At 37.6% G+C, this 22,553-nt stretch overlaps 2 protein-coding genes across 2 annotated transcripts in view; both read right to left on the reverse strand.

Annotated features, from left to right (window-relative positions):
- Window positions 1-1,007, reverse strand: part of EHD4 (EH domain containing 4) — a 15,786-nt gene extending 14,779 nt beyond the window's left edge. Inside the window, exon 1 of the mRNA XM_019616086.1 lies at window positions 966-1,007. Coding sequence (XP_019471631.1) covers window positions 966-1,007 — 42 coding nt within the window. The remainder of the gene's footprint in view (window positions 1-965) is intronic.
- LOC100548031 (spectrin beta chain, non-erythrocytic 5) lies at window positions 1,004-17,796 on the reverse strand. Its single transcript, XM_019616087.2, has 13 exons — window positions 17,724-17,796; window positions 17,221-17,328; window positions 16,224-16,301; window positions 15,145-15,261; window positions 12,790-12,957; window positions 10,749-10,865; window positions 9,796-9,953; window positions 8,737-8,965; window positions 5,289-5,920; window positions 4,511-4,649; window positions 2,784-3,016; window positions 2,191-2,344; window positions 1,004-1,297 (listed from the first exon to the last, which is right to left on the reverse strand). Exons 4-13 carry the CDS (start codon window positions 15,253-15,255, stop codon window positions 1,004-1,006), a joined length of 2,235 nt encoding a protein of 744 aa, XP_019471632.1. The 5' UTR covers window positions 15,256-15,261; window positions 16,224-16,301; window positions 17,221-17,328; window positions 17,724-17,796.
- Window positions 17,797-22,553: the final 4,757 nt, after the last annotated feature.

A 22,553-nucleotide genomic window follows, 5' to 3' on the forward strand; every position in this document is an offset into this window, starting at 1 on the left:
TAATAACAATAAACAGGGCAGAAATGTCACTAAGTCTGTAGATATTAGGTTACCTCCAGGTGTTGTGACAGCTATAAATAAAGTGGCTATACAGCTATGAATCATTGATGTATTTCATAATCGTATCAAGAACAGACAATTCATATTACAACACTGATAAATAGATTCAAGTATTGCCTTGCTACTACCCTTCAAAGAACACCTAAAAAAGGTTTATGCTGATTAATAGCAGTAGATATAAAGAATAACTAGCAGTGAACAATAAACTCAGAATCTAAAGCACAATCATTTTTCCCCTGTAAATTGCCTTGTTATAGTAGTAGAACAATCAAACAAATAAAAAAAACCCCCACAATATTTTGAGATAAAAAATAAAGAAAAAAGGAAAAAGAAAAAACAATAGTAGTGAAGAGAAAAGAAAGAAGTAAATCACCATAATAATGGTAAACTTATAGGTGGAGAAGAGAATTTAGACTTTGTCAAGAACAAAGCTGGTAAGTTTTGTTCAAGGAGCTCATGGGGAAACAGACTGAGGATAGATGCAAGAAAGGGACAGTAGTAATAATACTTGAGACACTGTAATGTGATTTTTGAATGCTGATTTTATAAGAACTCCCTATCTGCAGATGTGTTAATATTTGTTCATGTAAAAGATCTGCATAGATCAGAATAGAATAGTCAAATATTTCCCAGACTTTAAAAAAGTTCACAGTTGATCCAAGCCTTCTGGTGTGTTTGTTTTGTTGTTGGGATTCTCTGTGTGTGAGATTAGTGGTGTTTTGTTGTTGTTAGAAAAATGTCACACAGCTGCCCAGATCCCACCTTCAAAATTTACTGTGCAAGGTTAGGTGAACTATTTCCATAAGAGTTTTTAATGGAGAACAACCCCCAGCCGCAGTTCTCTGCTAGGTACAAACCACTTAAATCTCCTGTCTGGCAGGCTTGCAGAAGGGATAAGACTGAACCATGAAGATCTCTTTTTGAAAAATGGCACCTGAAAGCTTCATTTTGCTGTTGCTCTGTATGCAGAGATAGGAGACAGAAATGAACCACATCTGTGTCTCCCCTTCCATGTGTCACAGCAAGACCTGCTTACCTGTTTGATGAGAGCTGCTGCCTGCAGGCGGTTTTTGCGATTTGCCACCTCATCCTGGAGCCGCTGCCACAACGTTTGGAGTTTGTCTCTCTGTTTCTGGATGTCCTCCTCATGTGTAGGGTTCTTCTGGCTCAGATCCCACCCCCTCCTCATAACATCTGCGCAAATGGCCCTATGCGAGTTGCATTCTGCTTCGAGAGCCTAGCAGAGGAATGGAAGAAACATGAACACAACTCACTCACCGCCAGCTAAGAGCAAAAAGGAGGATTCATATTCTCAGCTACGACAATACATGCATTTGAAAGAGCCCTGTGTCTTTCTGTGCCCAAGACCTTTCTCTAAGCCCTGGGATGATTGACCTTTGCTCCCCACACATAAGTGTCTTTTTTTTTTTTTTAAACCTTTGTGCAAAGGCAAATTTGCTATGCCATCTTCTCTGAGGGAGATATTTATTTGTGGTGCACCAAATCAGTATTCTTATGCTTTCCAGAAGTAGCACATACAAAACCAAATACACCTGCATAGTAAATTTGCCCAAGGGGCTTCTGCTTCACAGTTTTGTCACTCATATCCACAGATCTCTACACTTGTTTGTAATGATTTTATGTCAGAAAAAGGCAACAACCAGACTTGTGGCATTAGTTCACAGCAAGCTCCCAGGAGTGGTAGTTCTTATACAACTCACACAATGCCATCCATGGGGATCTCATCATGATTGCTGTTATCACTGATTTTTTTTCCACCAGCTCTTCTCTTTCCCCACCACCGGGAGAGACGTTGGGAAAAACAAAACCTAACAATTTATTTTTCCTTCCCATTCACCAATGTGAGATAGTAAGTAGTCCAATATCTTCATGTAGCCCAGGAGAGGCCCTGGTATAAGATATAGTCCTTCTCTACACTTTCTGTCTCCTTCTGGGAAAAATACCCATCCTGCACATTGTCTTAAAAAAAGTTCCAGATACTGGTGATGATACTTGAGTTAATGGCTGGTTTGACAGTTTTCTTATAACTGCTGCATGGTCTGAAAAATATAGATGTTCTAAAATTGTGCTGTAACACAGAGAATAGACAGTACCAGCAAAGTAATATACCTTGTGCTTCTGAATGGAAGCTGTAATCTGGCTGACATCTTTCCCTAATGTTGTTGTTCTTGCTATTTTCCATTTCTCAGAGATCCATGATTCTTCTTCTTTGCAGTCACGGAAGAATTCAAAGAGCTTTAAAGCCTCTTCTAGCTGGGATTTTCTGAAACAAAGAAAATAACATATCCAAGTCAGAATCAGGATCCAAAAGAGATAATGCTACAGAACAGCATAAACTTCAGAACTTTGAAAATCCAAAATTTGAATGTATCTAATTCTTCTTTGTCATCATTTAATTTATTTATGCAAGAGAGCAAGGGAAACAAAATTAAATATTCTTTGTCTTCTAGGAGACAAGGAGATAAAAATATGCTATTCATATTACACATAAAGCAAACCATAAGAAACACTAAGAATGAAGTTATTTTCTAGCTATGGAGGTAATCTCTTTCAGACAGCTGTAATAAAAAATCACTCAAATTGCTCATGATGTTTTTATAAACGAAGAAATGGAAATTTCTAAATGTGAGGAAGTTGAGTCTTCTGATAAAGGGATTAACTGACTACCTTAATCAGAAAGAAAGAGCCATAAACTGTCATACCGTGTTCTGCTCTGAGCTATAAGGTTCTGATATAGCTGACGAAGCATTGGAACTTTTGCATAAAGCACTTCTGCTTTAACTGTGCTGTCCTTGCTGATTTCTGCTGTCCTTTGAGTTATGTGTGTCAGTCTATCATCATAGGAAGAGATCTGCAAGTCAATCAAGTTGTGCTTTTGAAGCAAATCTACTACTTCTAGGAGCTGCTTCCCACAGTCCTGGGAATTCACCAGTGCCTGCAAACAAAGTGAGAAAAAAAGGTATTTGCAGAGAATGCATCCAAGGGTTTGGTACAGAGAAATTGGTTGAAAGCTTCCCGTTGACTCTGATAATTTCTAAATGTAAAAGAATTATGCCAGCTATGTAAAGCTAAAAATACTTTTCTTTCAGTTTCACAAGGTAACAGCAAAAATCCAGTTTCTATCATCTGCAGAGCAAGAAATGTTGTCTTCAAATAACTATCTATTTTCACAACTAAGTTATGTCTGTTAGGTAAGCACTTAAGGTTTCAGGATTTGTGCACAAGAACAGCCCTTTTCTATATACATCCATCTGCAGGCAGATGGTATATTTTGACCATAAGTTTTTTTATTTGATAAACCTACTTGACATTGCCAGGTAAATAATTAATAATTTTCATTACTTACTAAGTACTTCGTACTAGTATGGCCTTACTAAATGTGAAGTACTTACTATTTTTGTTATTTAGATAATGAAGTCAAATATAATAGTAAGTACTTAGTACTTAGTAACTTAGTACTTACTATTGGTCCCAACGAAAGTACTTCATGCTTTATTATCTCCCCTCTTTCTAATCGTATCAATCATTCTAACAGAAAGTGTTATCTTTTCTTATTGATCTTTCTTCTCATATTCTCAGGCTATCATGGTTCCAGCAACGTCACTACCATTAAAAGTTTTTGCTGACTAACACTTGGACAAATAGATTCATAACTATAAGATACCTCTTATCTTTAATTTGAAATTCACACCTTCACATAACCTGTTTACTCTTTGAACTTAGATACAATGCAGCCTGCAGTTGTAGGGATTTTTGTAGGGATAAGACAAGGCAAGACCAAAGGATGAATGCTGTCTGCCATTACAAAATTAATATGAAAGCAGTTATTTCCTATGATAAAGAGAAGACTTTGAGTTCTGACACTCTGGTAATACTTGAAAACTCTTCTTAAAAGTGAGCATTGTGCATTTTGCTGTGGAACTTTTGTCTTTTATAGGTTTCGGTAGCTGTAACCTAGGTGCTTGCCTGAGCTACTTTCCAACTCTATAAATATATAAACAAACTAAAAAGAGTTACTTCCAGAAAGTGATTCAGTGTAGTTACCTAGAATGCAACAAGAAGACTGTTTTGTTTTGTTTTTTAAACTTTTGCCTTCAGATTTCTAAATTTAGATGAGAGATGTACCATCTTTATTTTACGACATAATTTGAACCTGTAGCAGTAATACCATATTTCACCCTCTGATTAAAGAGAGTTCTTGTAACAAGGACTGTGGTGTTTTTTTTCTCTCCATGCAGATGCCAGCAATGATGAACTGAAACGCAAAGTTAGGCATCTAAGTAAAAACAGCGTTTTTTCTCTATAACTGATAGACTTATTTTTTGTTGGTACCAGAGAGTGAGTGCACTAGTCCTTGAATATGGGGGCTTGATTAGGGACACACGTTGTTAACAGTGTGAGCTGTGTGCTGTTGGAGGGTGCTCAGTACCTGTAGCTCTTTCAGCTCCTCCATAATGGCATCAATGTCCCTCAGAAGGGCTAGAATCTCCTGCATTGTACTCAGGGAGTGTTGTCGTTTCTGCAGCTGATCCAGAAGATCTTGCCACTGCTTTGAAATGCTGTTTTCCCTACAAATGAAGAGAGAGATGATCAGCGTGGATCAAAGACTTCAGGCCTCATGAGTAAAAATTCCCAGTTCTCACAGCTTTAAAGGAGACAAATGAACACACACAAGGCAAGTTACTTGTGGAGGAGGACAGGTCACACCTGAAAAACAGGTGAAGTATTTTTAGCAAGTCCTAAGTCAGGATACACAGATAATCAGAGAAGTCATAATTTCTCAAAACTTGAGAACTGGAGTCAACTAAGGAAGACTTTGTGAGTTAAAAAAATCTGTATCTCCCAAACTACAGATGGTGTTGATTTTGACGAAAAAGTAGTATACATTTTCTAAGTATTTTTGATGGAATATACGATTTTTGGCAGAACAAATATTTTCATATACAGATTAAAATACCTCAGAACTATTTTTCACTTGAAATCAGTCTGAGTTTTGATCATTGAAGCAAAATCAAACCAAACAAACATAAGACAAGACAAAACATTTCTCTTATCTGCTGAAAAATGGGTAGAAGAAATTCCTGCCAGTTCTACTAATGAGAAGAAGAGCTTTGATTCATAGCCACAATTCATCTTTTTTGTCTATGTCAAAAAAATTAAAATAATTTCAACCTCCACCACCACGTGGTCTCAAGAACACCACTCACTTCTTCACAATTTGATCTTTGCTGTGATAGTTATTCTGGCTGATGACTGTTGCCATTTCGGCCAAAGCTGCGAAACGTTCCCTCCTGGGGAGTACATCTGCCACAATGGCTTCCAGCTTCTTACTGGCAGCTTCCATTCTATCTATGCTCTCTGGCCAGAAGTCTTGCTTTCCAATCACTTTCCTCATGTCTTCCAAGTAAGCCTCACGCAGAGCCGCCTTCTTCAGGAACCTCTTTGCTAGCTGTTCCAGCTTCTCTAGCCTCAGCATCTCCTTCTGCAGTGCTTTTCCCCGGTTGTGTTCTGCCTTTTCCAGGATAATCCAGTGTTTTTCCACATCCTGCAGTGTCCTCCCCTCTGGAGGCACATATAGTCGTAGGTTGTTGGCTCTCTGCTTGGTCCTGATGTTGAAGAGATGAGCTTCAATCATTCCCTTATCTTGATATTTAGGGGGTTTCTCCACAGTGCGGAAAGTCTTGAAATTGGCCATGAGCAGCCACATTTCCTGAAGAGAGTTGGGGAAGATACGGTCATCCAGCTCAATCACCTTCTGCTTAATCCACTTCAGGAGGTCAGAGACCATCTGCTCATACAGAAGCTTCAAGTCATCTATCTCCTTCAGGAGGAACACAATCTGAAATGGGAATATGAAGTTACAAGCCACATAAGAAGCAGAATGAACCAAGATAGGTGAACAGAATGTGACATCATTGTAAACAAACTTAGGATCCAAACAGAACAGTATATGTCAGGAAGACAGTATTTAACAAGCAAACTGCCACAGTCATCTAATTTTTATACCAGTCATAGAACAATTTGGGTTGGAAGGGACCTTAAAGACAATCTACTTGTTCTAGTTCCACTAGGTATAGGTATATCACATAGGTATAGATTTAACCTCTGGGATCAGATGAGCTTTCATGAAAAAAAATAAAAAAACAAAAAAAAACCAACCCAACCAAATAAATATTATTTAATGTTTAATTTCTTCTTTTTTTTTTTTTTAATTTAGGAAAAGGTTAAATTTTGAAATAAATAGCATACATATGACAACTGTTGACAGTTCCTATGAGAGCTGAGAAGAAGAAAGCAGAAGTCCCAAATAGAGGCTTCAGAAATTTTGTTTCACAATGGAGCCAAAGTGAGATTTTTTTCATTCTCTTTCAAAAAAGAAAAGAATTATCCTATAATATAGAAATCCTATAATATATCTGTTAATATGCAGTCAACTCCTCTTAATCTCAACACCTTGGGTGTGGGAAGCCATCCGACAACATTTTAGTTCTCTTACATGTCAACAGCAGTTGACAAACTGATCCTTCTCAATCTCTTTTGTAGGAGCCATTTCACTTCTTAAAAATTATCAGAGAAACAAAACAGGTTAGTAAGGATGTTAACTCATTCAACAGTAATTTTTCTAGTCTGTAACATTTATTTGTTTCGTCTGCAATCTGGCCTGCATTTATCTCAACTGTCCATATATCTTAAAAATCCATTTAGAATAAAATTAATAATGAAATAATAAAAAAAAAAGTTAGAATGAAGTCATCCTTTCTTTTAGTTTTACACATTTTTTCAATTTTTGTGTCTTTATAGTTTTTTCCTTACTTTTACACAGTAGCCTCCCTGTAGACATCAGGGTTAATGCTGAACTATGTTGTCTGCCTCTACCATTTTCCTGAAGCAGGCAGACAGATTAGTGAGGGAGATATTGCTGAGCAAAGGCCCATGCCTTGCAAGTGGTTATCTGCTTTTACCTAGCAGAAAGTGCACTTGGCAATGAATAAATGTCACAGTGCTTGAAGAGTAGCAAAACAGCACCAACCTTGAGTGAAGGAAAAGCAGCCCATGTTGCCAGGGCTCCTTTCTGTATTTTCTGCCATCGTGCCCAGTTCTTGCTGAAAGATCCCAATAAGTGCATGGCTACCTCACGTGGGTGGGGGAAAGCAGATTTACCTCTCCAGGATGAATCCCTCTGCCATCCTGGTCGCCCACATAGTCTCAACTCAAAGGCTTCCTTGACACACTCAGACTTCCCTCCCCAATCCTATTAGTAAATTCAGAACTGCCTATTTGAGGGGACTAAGGACATGAGGAGATTAACATCTGTTTTGTTATCCTTCTTTATGCTTGTGTGTGTAAGAAACACAGGAAGACAGGGGAGCAATATTAGAGATGGGTGAAAATACCAAAGGAGACAAAGAGAGAAAAAGGAAGCAATAAGTGGAAAGAGAGAAAGAGAAAAGAATATATGTATAGGCATGAATATACCTATACAAAGTGAAAAAAATGGTGGAACACAACAAAAACTGTGAAAAAATACAGAGTAAGAAATGTTCTTTCTGTATTTGCCCATAATACAAAGATATAGCCTGATGATCCTGCCCAAAAAGCAGGGTCTCTACTGGAGTCCAGACAAATCTTACTGCCCACTCTCCACACTTCTGCTCAATCTTTTATTTAACTGAAGTCATCCAACAGTTCTTCAGAGAACATCACTGTCACTGAGAAACATTTCAGAATCATCTCGTTCTTGTCCAAGACTGCTTCGCTGAACAAAGTCTGCTTCATAAAAAGGTTTTGCCTTGTCACTATCAGGGATATTCTAGTTTTGTGTCTTCTACTGAGCAATACATTCCCTCTAGAGTCAGAGGGGGAATATAGAGTCATCCTGAGTGTACAGGTTTCCTGTAGACTGTTTGAAAAAATATAGTGTGGAGTATTCTGACAGTAGAAAATAAATTCTTTTCAAGAGAAGTAGTCCTCAGCAGAAGGATCACAATATTTTGGCTAAGATCTACTCAAAATTCCTTCAATTTTCCATTAGCATGTTGCAAGTAGTTCACATGTAATTCAATCATATATGAGACTAAATGTATAGTGAAAGTGTTAAAAACAAAATCTTATTAAAGCAATTTTATTTTATAATTTTATGCTTTAGTTCATTTTTTTTTTCTTGGAGGTTTCTTCCTTCTGTTACACTTGCTCATTTTTCATTTGTTTATTCACAATTTGTACTTGACTAAGGAGTTAAAAAGAAAGGATGAGGATTTTCAAAAAAAATAGAAATTCAAAGTAGTCTCTTTCCTATTAAATCTTTCCTTTTAAATTAGAAAATTGTTGACTAGCTGTTTTTGCCTAGCTGTAATCTTCCCAAGATTAATGAGATCTGCATGGCTTCAAGCTGCATTAGAAGCACATCAGCTTTCAAACTGAAACTGGGAGGTTAAAAAGGGATCTGTATCCAGAGACAAATGTAGTCCCTCTAGAAATCAAAGCCTAGAGACACTTTTCAACATTCAAGTGACAATAAAAAGTTTTTGATTCAGTTTCATGGCATTTGATTCAGTTCAAATGATCCTGAAACTGCCCTTGCACTAAATACATTTCCAATACAAATTTAACTTTATGTATTTAACTTTTAAATTCTGAAGATAGCAATGCACTTACTTTGGCAAGTCGCTTTTGATTTGTCTGGCCTTGTTTCATTCTGGAGAAGTAGTGGTAGTAGAGTGACACGTAAGTCATGATGGATCTCTCATCTGGGGAGGGTACCGCCACATCCTCAGCATCAAGCAGCTTGCTGATTCCTAGCTCTTTCTCAGCAACATTAAACGCATTGTTCAGGTTTTTGATGGGCTGGTCCTGCCGCAGTGAGCTATAATTAATAAGATCAGGCCTGGACAAGGAGAAGAACAGAGAGAAAAAGGGGAATAGACGTTTATGTTTGTCTTAAGTTCCTTCAGATGATAAAACATAGATTGTTTACTAGACAAGGAATAACTCTGAAATTATTCTGTCTGACCTGCTTTATTCAGAAACATCAGAACTATATAGCTGGAAGATTCTCCTTTATGAAACTGAAATACCACTCCCAGCAAATCTCTGACTTTCAGTTATTTCTCATCCTCACCATTGAAAACCAGTGCCTACAAGAGTGGCAATTCTGAACAAGGAGATGACTCCCAGCTGGGTAAACTTCAGAGTATCCTGACTAGAAGATGGAGCTGAATTGTTAGTGGGAGAACTGTGCAGGGCTATCTCAGGTGGTTTCTCTCTCCTTGGGCTGTTTTCTTCACACCTTTTAAAATGGCCAGAGAAGGAAGGATAATGCTGAGAAGTTTACCCTGTTAAAAATGAATCAAAAGGTGTAAATGCTCACAAAACTTACACAATAAAAGCAATCACTACACTAGGAACTGTTGAAAATGAGCAATGAGAATATGAATGAGAGGCTTAGACCAAACATTGGCAGTGTTGCTCAGATGTGTGATAATCCCTTAGAAATCTCACTTCCAACAAAATGAATAGTGAAGCAGGAGCTTTTGGTCCTTCCTTCCTTCCTTAGAGGCAGCATATCCATTTAAGAAAGTTTTCAGTGAATAAGAGTAAGGTGAGAATTTTTTAATTTCTTGGCAAATATCTGTTACTCAGACTGTTGTGCCTTCAGACAGCTTGTGCCAGAATTAGAAAAAGCAACAAGCAAATTGTCCTGAGCTCAGCTCTTACCTGTGGGCATGTATAAGTGCATTGAAAGCCAGTCCATCACTCCAGCTTTTAGAGAAGTCCTTCACATTTACGTTGGGATAGCTGGCAGTTTTATGCTGACACCAAAGTAGTAGGGCTTCATTGGCAAATAGCTGATCAGCTTTGCCTCCAAATTCTTCCTGTGAAGACAGCAGAGAAAAGAAAAATCAGTGTGTGCAGTATGCAGAAGTAGCATCTGTGTTTTACATTCCCCATAAAGATAACTTCGTACTGCTTCTGTCCAACTTGTAAATAATCTCAAACAGTAATGAGTTCCAGGCTGAATCTGTCATGAAGACAGAATGACTGAACATAAAACTTGGAGTTTTCTATCAGAGTAAAAGTTAATTGAATGAATTCCTAAATCACAATACGAAATGAAGAAAATAAGTTTTTATTTTTTCTTTTCTGCAAGATTTGTAGAAGTAAATGCAAGAAAGATGTAAACCTTGGTTCATTTGCTTTCCTAGTTATAATCTAGAATTCAGAAAAAAATAAAGTGTTCAGATCTATCATTAGAAATTACTAATTTGGATTTTGCAATATCTCTGTAGGAGCTTATCTCTCATGTATTTGAGATATATGGTGAAAAACTCCTTTTTCTAAAAATAATAAAGAAGAATAATTTTCTTTAGAGAAAGACAGCGTGTATTTTCTATCTAGAGAAAAGTGACATCAGAGAAATTCTTTCTGGAGTTAAAGCCAGTAAAAAGTTTGTGAAAGGGAGTGATAAACACAAATATCTCTAAGTTATTGTTTCCTGTCTCTTTGATAAATAGTGAAATGGATTCAATTCCTTTTACAACTTGCTGGCAAGTAATTGGGTAATATTATAAGATCTGCAGAATCAAAATGGACAGGAAATGTCATTAAAACAGTCCTTTCTGATCTGAAGCGCTTCCTTGAGGAATTCAGAAAAAAAGACCTCATTTTACCTTATCAAGTTTGATTGATGAAATTTGAAATCGAAGTATAATGATCCAGATGAGTCCCAGGATCAAGGTTCTGTCACCGTCTACGATATTCTCAGGACCAATCACTTTCACTTGTACCTGCTAATAAACAAGTATCTGTTCAGTATGAAATTGCTCACGTCAAGCTCTCTGAATGAGACATCTGTGTAACAGGCTGGTGTTGAAGAGGGCATTCAGGCTTTCTTAAGGAAACAGATTTTACACAATTACTTCATTCGTCCTTATATCTGAGAACTTCCATGTTCATCCTCGAGCTCCCTTATGCACCAAAAATGAGATTCAGGAAATATCTGACAAAGGGGTGGCGGTCTCAAAGTTTTAATGTTCATTTACTGGTTTTGAAAATTGTGTTTAAGTAAAGAAACACAGCTCAGTGACACTGTCCTCCAAAGGAATGGCAGCTGGGCAAAGTCAGTGATCATTTGATGTGATCTCCAGAAAACTAGTCTACATATAGTTCTTAAGTTCACCAAACAGTCTAAATATCCTACTAAATAAGTCACAGCTTCTTTCTCCATTATTTCTAGAACAGTAAGATAGGCTGTAATATGCAAATGAAGTGCTCTTCAAGAAGTCTGAACATGCTCTATAGTCTCAATATGTCTGTGAACCCCTGTCTGCAGACCAGACTTGTGTGTCAAATAACAGTCTAACTGGAAAAGTCTGGATATGCACATGCTGCTGGGCCTTACACGGGGTATGTTTTTAGCAGATGTGGTAGGTAGAATACACCAAGCCCATGCTGCACTGCATTTGTTTTGTAATCAGTAGAAAAGTATGCATTACATACTTCCCCATGTTTACTGCTATGAAACCCGTCTGCTCCTTCAGAATTCTAACACAGAGTTTTGTTTGATGATTTTCCAGAGAAGTATATGATAAATTGTTTGTTTAAAAAAGAAAAAAATGGCATGCCATCTTGTAGATTAAGAAGTGAGGATATACAACTTGAGTACATAAAAGTACTGCAATGGCTTACTTAAAACAGTTTGAATAAGAGTTTTAAAATCCCCACTTTTATACCAGGTGGCTTCATCAGTATCTATTGCTGTTTACTTTGCTCCATTATTTGGGAAAGCATTACATCTAAAAAACAAATAATTAAAAATTTTAAGCTGTCAGGAAAGAAAACTGCTGCCAAAAAATCTTTGAATGAATTCAGAAATTGTAGACAGGTTTTCAAGAACCACCCAAGCTTCCGAGAACATTTAGCTGATTTAAGTCATGAAGGGACTGTTTTAAGAAGTTGCTCATTCCTTTTTGCCACAGGAACCAAAAATGTTCATTGTTTGCCTTGTCCTGCTCTTACAATATATGAAATTTCTTCAGCTATCAGGTAATATGGTTGTGACATCTAGGATAAATATGCTTCTATTTCTGAAATCCCAATAAATGAAAAAAAAACATAAATAAGGAAGAGTGTGGTAATTACATGAGTAAAACAAAAAAGTTCACTGGTGAATAACTTTCTCCCTTTTCCCTGTGCCTTTGAGTTTTCTGTTTTTTTTTTCCCCTGTAGCGCTGTTCTCTCTTTTATAGTCACATATTCTTATTTGGCACTCCATTTTCTTTTTACAGCTTTCCTCTTTCCAATACCAAAACTGGTCAACAATTTTTTCACCTGGCTAACACGTCCATCAGAAAATGTAAATCTAAAGAAATAAATATTTCGATTATGAAAATGAATGTTTTGAGTGCATTTCTCTTATTTTTTTTAAATGGGAAGTTTAAAATCAGTATTTTAAATCAGCATTCCAAAATACAATTCATTTTCATTTAGATGTGACATTTTTGAAGGATATTATATATTTGTAGGCCACACTTCTCATACAATAACAAAAATCTGATTTTTTTGTTTTGTTTTTTATAAAACCTGACCTGTATTCAAAGAACATTCTGCTACGTATTAGAGTTAGAAATGATTATGAACATTAGACTAATCAGTTAGTAACATATATACAGTCTATTTTTATCTATAATATCATTATTACTACCAGTTTACCTTGGATTTCAGAAATGTAATGGCTTTGCTGTTGTTTTCTAGAAAATGCACTCTCATCTTTCCCCGGTTCGGTCTTGGCAAAGATTCTCCAGAGAGCAGCTCCAGGAGTTGCATGAGATAGATGCCATCCTTCAGGTCTGTGTAAATATTTTCTATTTCAGCCCTTACCTGCAAAGACCGGTCATACAACATCAACACTGGCTGAACATTTGGCCCACAGGTCTCTTGACTTCTCATACTAAACAACAGTTTGCTGCTGTTTCGCAGTCTGCTGTGTGCATAAATGTGATGTATAAGTGATGAAAGTCAAATCACAAAAAATAGGTTCATGGAGGGACTGACATTATTTCAGAGAGTGGGCAGGACTAAAAAACCCTAACAAAACATAACTTAGGAAATACAAGGGAAAAAAAAATCAGATCTTGAAAAATAACAAAATCACAATAACAAATACTTTGGAAGTGCTAACATTTTTTATTTCAATTGAAAAGTCTCTTTTCAGTTTTTTACTCTGAGCAATGCATTCCATTTAAAATTTAAACTGATAATCCTAAAGTTAAGTGAAGCAAAATAAAGGAAATGAGAAATGTCATGAGATTTCAATGGCTTATTTTACATTCCAAAATCTTAATTCTATTACTTCCTTCCTAGACATTCACTGCCCCATCAAGTCTCCATAGTTACAGATGGTCTCACACTTAAGTGCAATTACTATATAAAACATTAGAATCTACAAAAATGTATCTCACTGCTGCTAGTAGTAGTGTCACCCAGTGCTTAGGTGACACACCATGACATAGCATGTACTCTGATCTAACAAGAGCTTGTCTTAGGTGTTTCCTTTTGGCCTTAAGCCACTAGCCATCAAGTGACAATGAAACCATATCACACACCCAACAATAACTTGCTGTGATTCTGAAATCACGGTAAATAATCTTTTCACCTTAAAAAAAAAAAACAAAAAAGAAATAAAATATTCCTGATATTTAATTGGTTATGTGATTTTTTGTTTGCTTTTCAGTTTGGAGCATAGTTAAATGTAAGTGAAATAAAGGATAAATGCTGTTCTATTGCTATCTTTACTACTTTTCCATGTAAGTAATCCTAAAGCTCCACCTATAGTACATTACAACAATAAAGTTAAAGCTATTATGTTCTGTGGCAGTTTTATTCATGAAGAATAGTTCCATTTTAACTTAATTGTAAAGAGACTGTCTCCCTATATATGCTTTATGCCCCACTCAGCAACAGAAATAGCTTTGTTACATGTGTTGCCATACAAACTGAAGATTGCTTAACAAATTCACTGCAATTTCCCTTAAGCACTAAGCATTCCCTTAATGCTAAACTTGAAGAAGTCGATAGTACAATTGAGAATACTGCAGTGTCCTGTGGTAGGATAATATCAAGTTAAAAGTCCATGTTGGCAAGCTTGACTACGTTGCTGAGAAGACCTTGATAAGCTCTTGGTCTCTGAACCATTTCTTACCGTATATGGTTTGGAAAGCTCTCACAGGATTTTCTTCTCATGCTTTTATGATCCACACTCAAATACTATGCAGGAAGTAGAGACTAACATTTTAATCTTTGAACTCCAATGTGTTTTTAAAATGACAAAGTATGTATTGATTTGTAGCTACATAGAAATATTTTCCTACATCATAAAAGCTTAACTTCCTTCCAGGTAGGAAAATGAGATTGTGTTTTGCAGCTCCTCACTCAGAGTAAGAAAAATTAATATAAAAATTGGTTGTACTCTGAGGCTGGCTTTACACAAAATCCTGAGATAAACATGAAAATAAAAAACATTCGTCTAATACTGAAACATTGTACAGTATTCATGAGCTAGAATGGAAACAAGGGGTCTGGTTGGTTTGGTGTTTCCAAGGTCCATTTTCATTAATATCAACTATGGACAGTAGAAAAGTGAATTGTTCTTGGGAATTGTGTCACAGATAAACTCATTTTGGGCACAAATTATGTATCTGCAATAAATCTGGTGACTTTTAGAATATGGTGGATTACCTTGCACAAACAAGTCAATTGTACACTACCTCTGATGCTTTCTGGAAATCTGAGACTAACTGAAACCTCACTGAAATTTCTAGACCTAAGGTAACTTTTTCAGAGCCACTGAGCAGCAACTCGTAACATGGACAATGGAAATAATTATGAAGCAGAAGATACAGGATGAAGTACTCTGGTTAGTCAAAGTCTTTCTTGTTTGCATATGTGAGCAATTGTGATACTTCGAAAAGATGCACAAAAACTGACGTACACAAGAATATAGCAAGTGAAACAACCAAAAACAAAGACAAAATCAGGAAAAAAGTCATGGGTGGAATAGGTACCTACATTATTCCTGAAGAAGATATTATTCATCCAGTTGGTGAAGGTTTTCTTTTGCATAAACATACGCTGCTCCTGCAGCCTTTTGATGTGATCTTTTTCAAATTCACTATTCATGGTGATCTAGGAAGTAAGAAATTCCAGTGAGAAGGTCAGTAGTGAAGAGATGTACTTGGCCAGCTACAAACAATGTTGTTCCCAATATATATTGGAAATCCAGCTCCTATAAGTACAAAATTCAATATCACACCCAGTATAATACTCTAATTTACTTTAGCTTGTACTTTGCACTTTATGTTCACTCAAAACTTTATTTTCACTTAAAAGTGTTCTCCCTTTTAAACTGCATCTCTATTGTCAGGACAAAAATGAGACATATTAATGCACCTTTACTTTCTTTCAGTTTCTCCCCAGGCACTTGATCCCATAAGAACAATGATCATTAATAACTTCAACAATAACTTCATGGAGTGTGCTGAAATCACTTGATTGAGAGCTGATTTTAGTTCTCCCAAATCACCCAAAGCACTGCTTGGAAGTGTGTTATGTTATGCTATCCAAGGATTGTTTGGTACGTTGTTGTTGGCTTTCAGATCATGGTATATCAAGCAGAAATTGAATGACCTTTTTAGACAAGAAATAACTTGGTTCTTTCCTCCTACAAGTTCAATTTTTGTATATCTTTGTGGGATGGTGACACAGTTCCATTATCACTCCAACAGTGCCCTAGGCCAGGAGTGAGTGACTGTTACTGCTTTTCCTGAGGGTAGTACTTGTCTACCTCATGCATACCATTGAAAAATCAAGTTTGTAATTCAACACAGCACCCAAGCGGAATACTCATGAACATCAGAAAGTAGGAGAGTCTCCCCTTAAGAATCTCTGATGAAATAAACCAGATTTCAATTCAACCAAACGATTCTTTTGGTGTTATTTTGCTTACAGTATGAATATCTAATGAGTTGCCCTGCTGTTTTGAAGGCAAGAATATCATCTGAAAAAAATGTCTAAAAATCCATTGCTACAGGCATATATAGTGACCAAATGTCATCTCCTTGAACTAATGCTGTAATTCTTAGTATTACCTGGATATCAGCCTATCTGCAAAACCAAGAAATCTGCTGTAATTGTGGAAGAAAGCTGTATCTGCTGCTGTCACCCCACTGCAAAGAGAAAAGGGAATGAAGAATTAAAAACTGTGAAAACCTGCAGAGGGTGATTCTTCCCAGATCATTTGTACATGATTTGCAGAGGCTCAGTTCTGAGCTACTCTGGGCTCAGTGCCCTTTTAACTCATAAAACATAAAACAATGAAAAAACATTATCTATCCTACCGTGTGTAGTCTGTAAAAAGGATATAAGAGCAGCATCACAACAAATGAGAAGCTGCTTGCCTGATATTTTTCTGTTCTCTCATAAAGGTGAAAAACTTCGCCATTTCATAAGACAGAAAAGTGTGGGAATTGCTGAAGCAGTTACTTGTTACCATGTATTTTTTCTTTTTTTCTTTTCCTAGGTTTTTCTTAACACTCATTGATTTACAGGGACAGCACTGGAGATTAACAGTTCAGCAGCAACATAAGGAAAGATTGTGGTCACAGAGGAAAGCCTTATAAAAGGAAGAATTTTGCAAATTTTGAAATGGAACTATTAAAAAGACACCTGCAATACTTTCTGATTCTCTGAGCTAGTTCAGCGTAATCCACTTTCTCCATCTGAAGAGCAGATATTTGAAGAATTGCCTTTGCCTTCCAGAGAGGTGATGTTAACCCACTTCTGTATAATAAACCTGTATAACAAAGCCATTTCTGAATTTGCCATATGTTCTCTTTTCATAAAAAAGTTTTTAGCCAGGCATAGCAGTCACCCTACAAAATGACTGCTGTTGAACTACTGCCTTATAAAACAGCTCACCCATTTTATGAAATTCTGTTACAAATGCTCCCAGTATGGGCATTTACGTGAAAACAGTGCTATGACAGAATATCTGTACTCACTGGATGTAGAAGCAGTGCTAAAAGCTGGCTGTAATGATACATTACAGTAAACATAGATCAAATAACACAAAAAGTCTGGACTTACTGAGGTCAGGAGCAGCTCCTTTCTCGTGTTCTGCAGTTGGTCATTCTGGAGAATGACTTTCAGTTCTAGATTCACTTGTACTCCTAAGTTCAGCTCATGCAGAGCAACCTTTGAATTGAGGAACAGAGACCAAGTATTTATGATATGCCTATGAACATTTCACCTGATTTAAGGAAATAACCTGTGAGAACCTGTGAGCTGTCACAGGCCTTAAATTCTTTTTGAGATATGTACTAAGTCAAAACTGCTATGACAGAGTGAAAACAGCCATCCACCATGCTGACCCTTTGGTAAAGAGCAGCGAGTCCTTCACAGATTCACTGAGGGATCTGACTCATCACAGACTACTTCTCTACAGAGATTTTTTCCTTGGAAATCAAACCTATCAGTGGAATCTAAAAATGAAAGCACAGAAGAGAGTACAAAGATCAGCGTAATTCCCAAGTAGTTTAACTGAGATAAAACAAGTGAGAATGCAAAATTAGGAAGATGTAGAAATTTACCAGTCACCACTTTGAGGAAGTTCATACGCACAGTTGCTGAAAGGGCAAACTGGGATCAAGCTGTCAGTGCAAAGGCATACCTATAAAGTTTGCTATTGATGGACTTTACCACTAAGGATAACAGGGAAAATGATTCCGGTAACTTATACAGCAGTCCTTGTTGTCACTGACAAGATTGTGCAACCACAGAATACGTTGACCTGGCATCACTGCTAGGAACTGGAGGGTTGTTGTTGGGAATCAACACTGGAAAATGGACAGGCATATGAGATCAGAAGCTGTAAGTGAAAACGTTCCCCCTGGAGATAAGGTAAGAGGATATCAGCCTTTTGCCTTCTGACAAGTATAGTTTTGTTAGCATCCAAAACGAGGTGAGGAAATATGGAAGAAGAAATGAACAATCTATTGCCTGTTCAGAACAGATAAAACTCGATCAACAAAATCTTTATCTTCATACTTAACCTAGAGAAATGTCATATAGAGTTTCACATAAGTCAGATAAAAATTAAAATTGAATGCATACATTGCAGGTATTACTCACAATATTCCCTCCAAATTCTTGGGCTTGCCATTTAATAAAACATCATTCTTAATAATCATTAAATGCGAACAGAGCCACAGGATAAAGATAGAAATTCAGCAGCTGCTTTTATCTCTTCTGTAAGGTCAATGCCATATTATAATTCTGCTCCTCTCTTTTCTGTCTTGCTTTTAGTTGTACCTGTGTTCTACTAAAAGTAAAATCATAGGCTACTGACTTCAGCCTGGTAGAGTTTGGCTGGGTTGTCTATGCTAAGAAAGTGTCTGGTCTTCTCTCTTATCATAAAAAGAGTAGAGAATCCATAGATGAATGCCTGGATATAGGTATTTCTCCCTGTTGCAAGTTAATTATTATCTAATGAATAAATGTGTGTAACAGTGGCTTTGCTTTTTATGACAAGAGAAGACAATCGGAGATTTGATACTTCACTAACTCTTGAATACCTATCTCCATTTACTGTATACATACATACATGTCAAAGTGATGGACAGTTATACAGTGATAACTTTCCTCAGTTATTTACACCTTATCAAGGTAAGAGAGAAGTTACAACAATATTTTGTGCAGTTTCCTGGAGGGATAGCTGAGAAGGGAGAGGCCAAGGGCAACTCAGAACAGGCTGTATTTGGGGTGGCGATGTGGAAGCATACAACATTTTCTTAATTACACAAATGGCGTTGTTCCTTCAAAAAGAAAAAATAAATAAAAATCACCCCTGTAGGCTACTTAAGAGCCTCTCTTGCTGCCTTTGCAGAGGAGTGGGGCCTTAAGAATGACCTTAGAAAGAAGCAGCAGCCTCTACCTTGCCCTGCTTACAATCTGGAGAAGTTTTCCATATATACAGAAGCATTTTCTACCAAGGTGCAGTTTACTTCTTCCCTTCCTACTTCTGAAGGGCTGCTTGCCAGAAGGACTGACAGATGGACAGCAGACATGCTGGACTGCAAAAGCCTTTCTGGCCCTGTTCTCCAAGCAGCAGTGCTGGCTTCCCACCACCACTGCTCTCACCCACTGTGATGAAGGATTTTGCCAGGACCGGGGCCAGTGGGAAACACCTTAGCAAAGATGAGTGCAGATGCCATCATATGAGGTGTCCCTACACATGTGACTGTTCACTGCTGTGACTAAGACCCTAATACCAGGCTCTGAGCTGCAAAGTCAGCTCGGATTTAAAAGCCAAATTGTCATACTTGTGCCACAGAGGACTGAGCTTGTGCTATCGGCTGAAATGAAAGGTTTGGCACAGCTTGTTACCCTCCATACCATCAGGTATGTTTTGTGTATGTGTCCCTGAGGGTGTGTGTAAAAAAAACCACACACTTGAGATCCACTAAGGAGAAGGTTCCCCAAATCTCAAAGAAAATGAATGCAAACACGTGCAAGACAGCTCAGCCCTCTGCCCCCCACCATGTCTCAAGCAGTGTTGCTTCCACATGTAAAAATCTCCACACATCAAACATCTGGGCCTTGACTGTGAAGAGGAAGGTGGGCCAGTCTGGCAGATCAAAGCATGCCAATAAGTGCAAGCAGAAGCCAGCAGCCTGCCCTTCACCAAGGCAAACACATGGGATGGGTCCACAGTTGGTGGACAGTTTCTTATCCCTGCTACCACTATTGATTTATCTTTCTACACTAGTTTCATGTAATCCAGGCATGCCCTACATGAGGCCTGGCACAGCCTGTCCTGTCTCTGCCCCCTGCCCGGTGCCATCATGGCGGCAACTCTGCCCTACCGAGTGGCCCAACCTGACCCTGGGGCCTGCATCCAGCATTCAGCAACAACCACATGTCAGAGTCCTATTAACATTATTTTACCTGAAACCAGGATACAGGGAGGGTGCAGTGCAGTGCTAACTCATGGTATGGCCAATGACATTGTCTAAAAACAGTCCTGTGAACAGTGAAAAATATGCAGCTGTGCTTTCCATTTTGATAAAGGAATTTGAAAATAGGTTTCAATAGTTGAAAATATCATCAATTTTTTGGTGTATTTGTGACTCCCTTTTCAGTCAGCATAAATATAGTACCTGTGAATTTTCAAATAGAACATACAGAGTTTCAATCAGATAAAATACTCAAAGAAATTTGATCATGTCTCTTTACCAGACTTCTTTAAGCCATATCTGACCAGATAAAAATATCCTTTACTTCGTAATCACACATTATTCATTACTCACTTTTTGGCAGTACACATATTTACAAACAACTGTTTTCAAGGATGAAACAAAGAAAGAGAAAAATTTCATCAAAAATCTCTGACAAACACCTTGAGAATTCACTAGGAATTGCATCCCACTAGCTTTATGGTTTTGGTGCTTTTTACTGTTTTAATAATAAATACATATATATATATATAATATTTTTTTTATCTACTTCGACTATATTGTATATTTTATATGTGGCCCCAGACAATTCCTCTTCACTCATTGTGACCCAGGCAAGCCAAAAGGTTGGACAGCCATGACATGTTTCTACTTTTTAAGGATCATCAGGAGTAGCTATTTGCAGCATAGGTGCAAAGAGAAGCACAGTCCCCACTCTTCTTATGTCTACCAGAGCCTCACCAGCTGCCTAGCATGGCTTTGGCATTTGGCCACCCAAGAGGCTTGGAGATAGCCCAGAAAAGCTTCAGCCCACAGCTGAAATCTGGCGATGATGAGGCAGTGTAGACATGGGTGGTATGCACTGTGTCCCAGAGTTATAGCTATTCTCAGACCTCTGTGACAAAGAAAGACCATTCTTTGAACACCAAGAACACCAGAGGAAATAAGTACTACAAGAAGCTACTTACTCATTTGGGATAGTAAGGCTGAGAAGCAGATAGGGAGATAGTTAAAAGCACCTTAGGAAAGGCATGGAGACTTCCAGCCATCAAGCTGTACAGCTTCCCTGTTTTTATAGGACTCCCAGCTGAACTTTGTCACTGAACAGCCAAATGTTGCTCCTGGCTTCTCTCCCCACAGACCTCCAGCTTGCCACTGCCCAGAGCACTCTTCACCATCCCCCTCTTACCTGCCTTCCTTTGATGCTGCCAGCCACCCTGGGATGACATCTGCCTGCAGGCAGTGACCTCGCCAATGAAGCTCTAGCTCCTCCAACAGCTGAGCTCTGCCTGCAAGGTTCTAAACCAGCATCCTAGGATGCAGGGTTATTATAAACTTCACCTCGTCACACTCTGGTCTAAACTAGAAGTGGCTTTTCTGTTTTGAATAGTTGGCTAGAGGCTACATGACATCAACAGGGAACAGAATTCAAGCAGAACAGTTGAATTACATCATGCAAAGGAAGTGGGAACCCCTCACTGCATTTGAAAAAGAGGACAGTTTAAAGCAAGATCAGATGGATTTATTTTTCCTGGCATGAGGAAATTCACTCATCTTTTTGAAACACTAAAATATAAGTTTGCTTGTATAGTCATGAAATAAAAATATTTTCTCCTCGCAGCTGTTTACATTATCTTGAAAATTTCCTTCTGTTTCTGAACCTCAAACAGTTAACGTAAGCGCTTCAAAGAGTTTGCAGGATGAGCACATGTGACAGACGACTTTAATTCTCTTCTCATTTCATAGAAATGTAGATAAAGGGCTTCAAGTGACAGAATAGCCTTTGTAGTTTGAACATTATACTGAAAATGGTCTTAGAAATATCTGTGTTGGTAATCTCAGATCTGAGTAGTGCATTTTTATCCTTGTGATTCAGGTTTTTCGATTGTTACTCATTGTTACTCTGGAAGACATCTGTCAGATGAAGGACAAAAATTCTTGGCAGCTCTATTTTAGGGGACTATTCATACATTGGAGCGATGAAGCATTTAACCTTGTTTATCAATGAAAAAAAACAGTGAGATTCCTGTGCAGATCAGTGCTCACCAACCTTAGTGCCAGAGTACTGCATCCTGCTCACAGGGATGACTCTCAGGTTTCGACCCCCCATTGCCCCAGAGAGCCTGTAACTATTGCAGCTCCCTCTCAGCCTCCACATACCTGTTCCTGAAGATCACTCAGTCAGGCTGAGTAAATGAATGTAACTGGCAAAGATACAGAATTATATAAAAAGCTCACATTCTTAATTGTGCAAATTTTACCAGACAAGAGATAAAACAGAGTAGTACAAAATAAAGAAAAATTGCATTTACTGTCCATACTGTAGGCTGAAATTGTGAAATCCAGAACTTACCAGTTATTATCAATACACTGCTGTTTGTTTTCCTTTTTTTTTTTCTTCCCTTTTTTTTTTTTTTTCAGGCTAGACACAAAATGAACCCATTTTGAACAAAAAAAAAAAAAAAA

Source organism: Meleagris gallopavo, chromosome 5 (genome assembly GCF_000146605.3).
Source record: "Meleagris gallopavo isolate NT-WF06-2002-E0010 breed Aviagen turkey brand Nicholas breeding stock chromosome 5, Turkey_5.1, whole genome shotgun sequence".
In the NCBI taxonomy this organism is placed as follows: domain Eukaryota; kingdom Metazoa; phylum Chordata; class Aves; order Galliformes; family Phasianidae; genus Meleagris; species Meleagris gallopavo.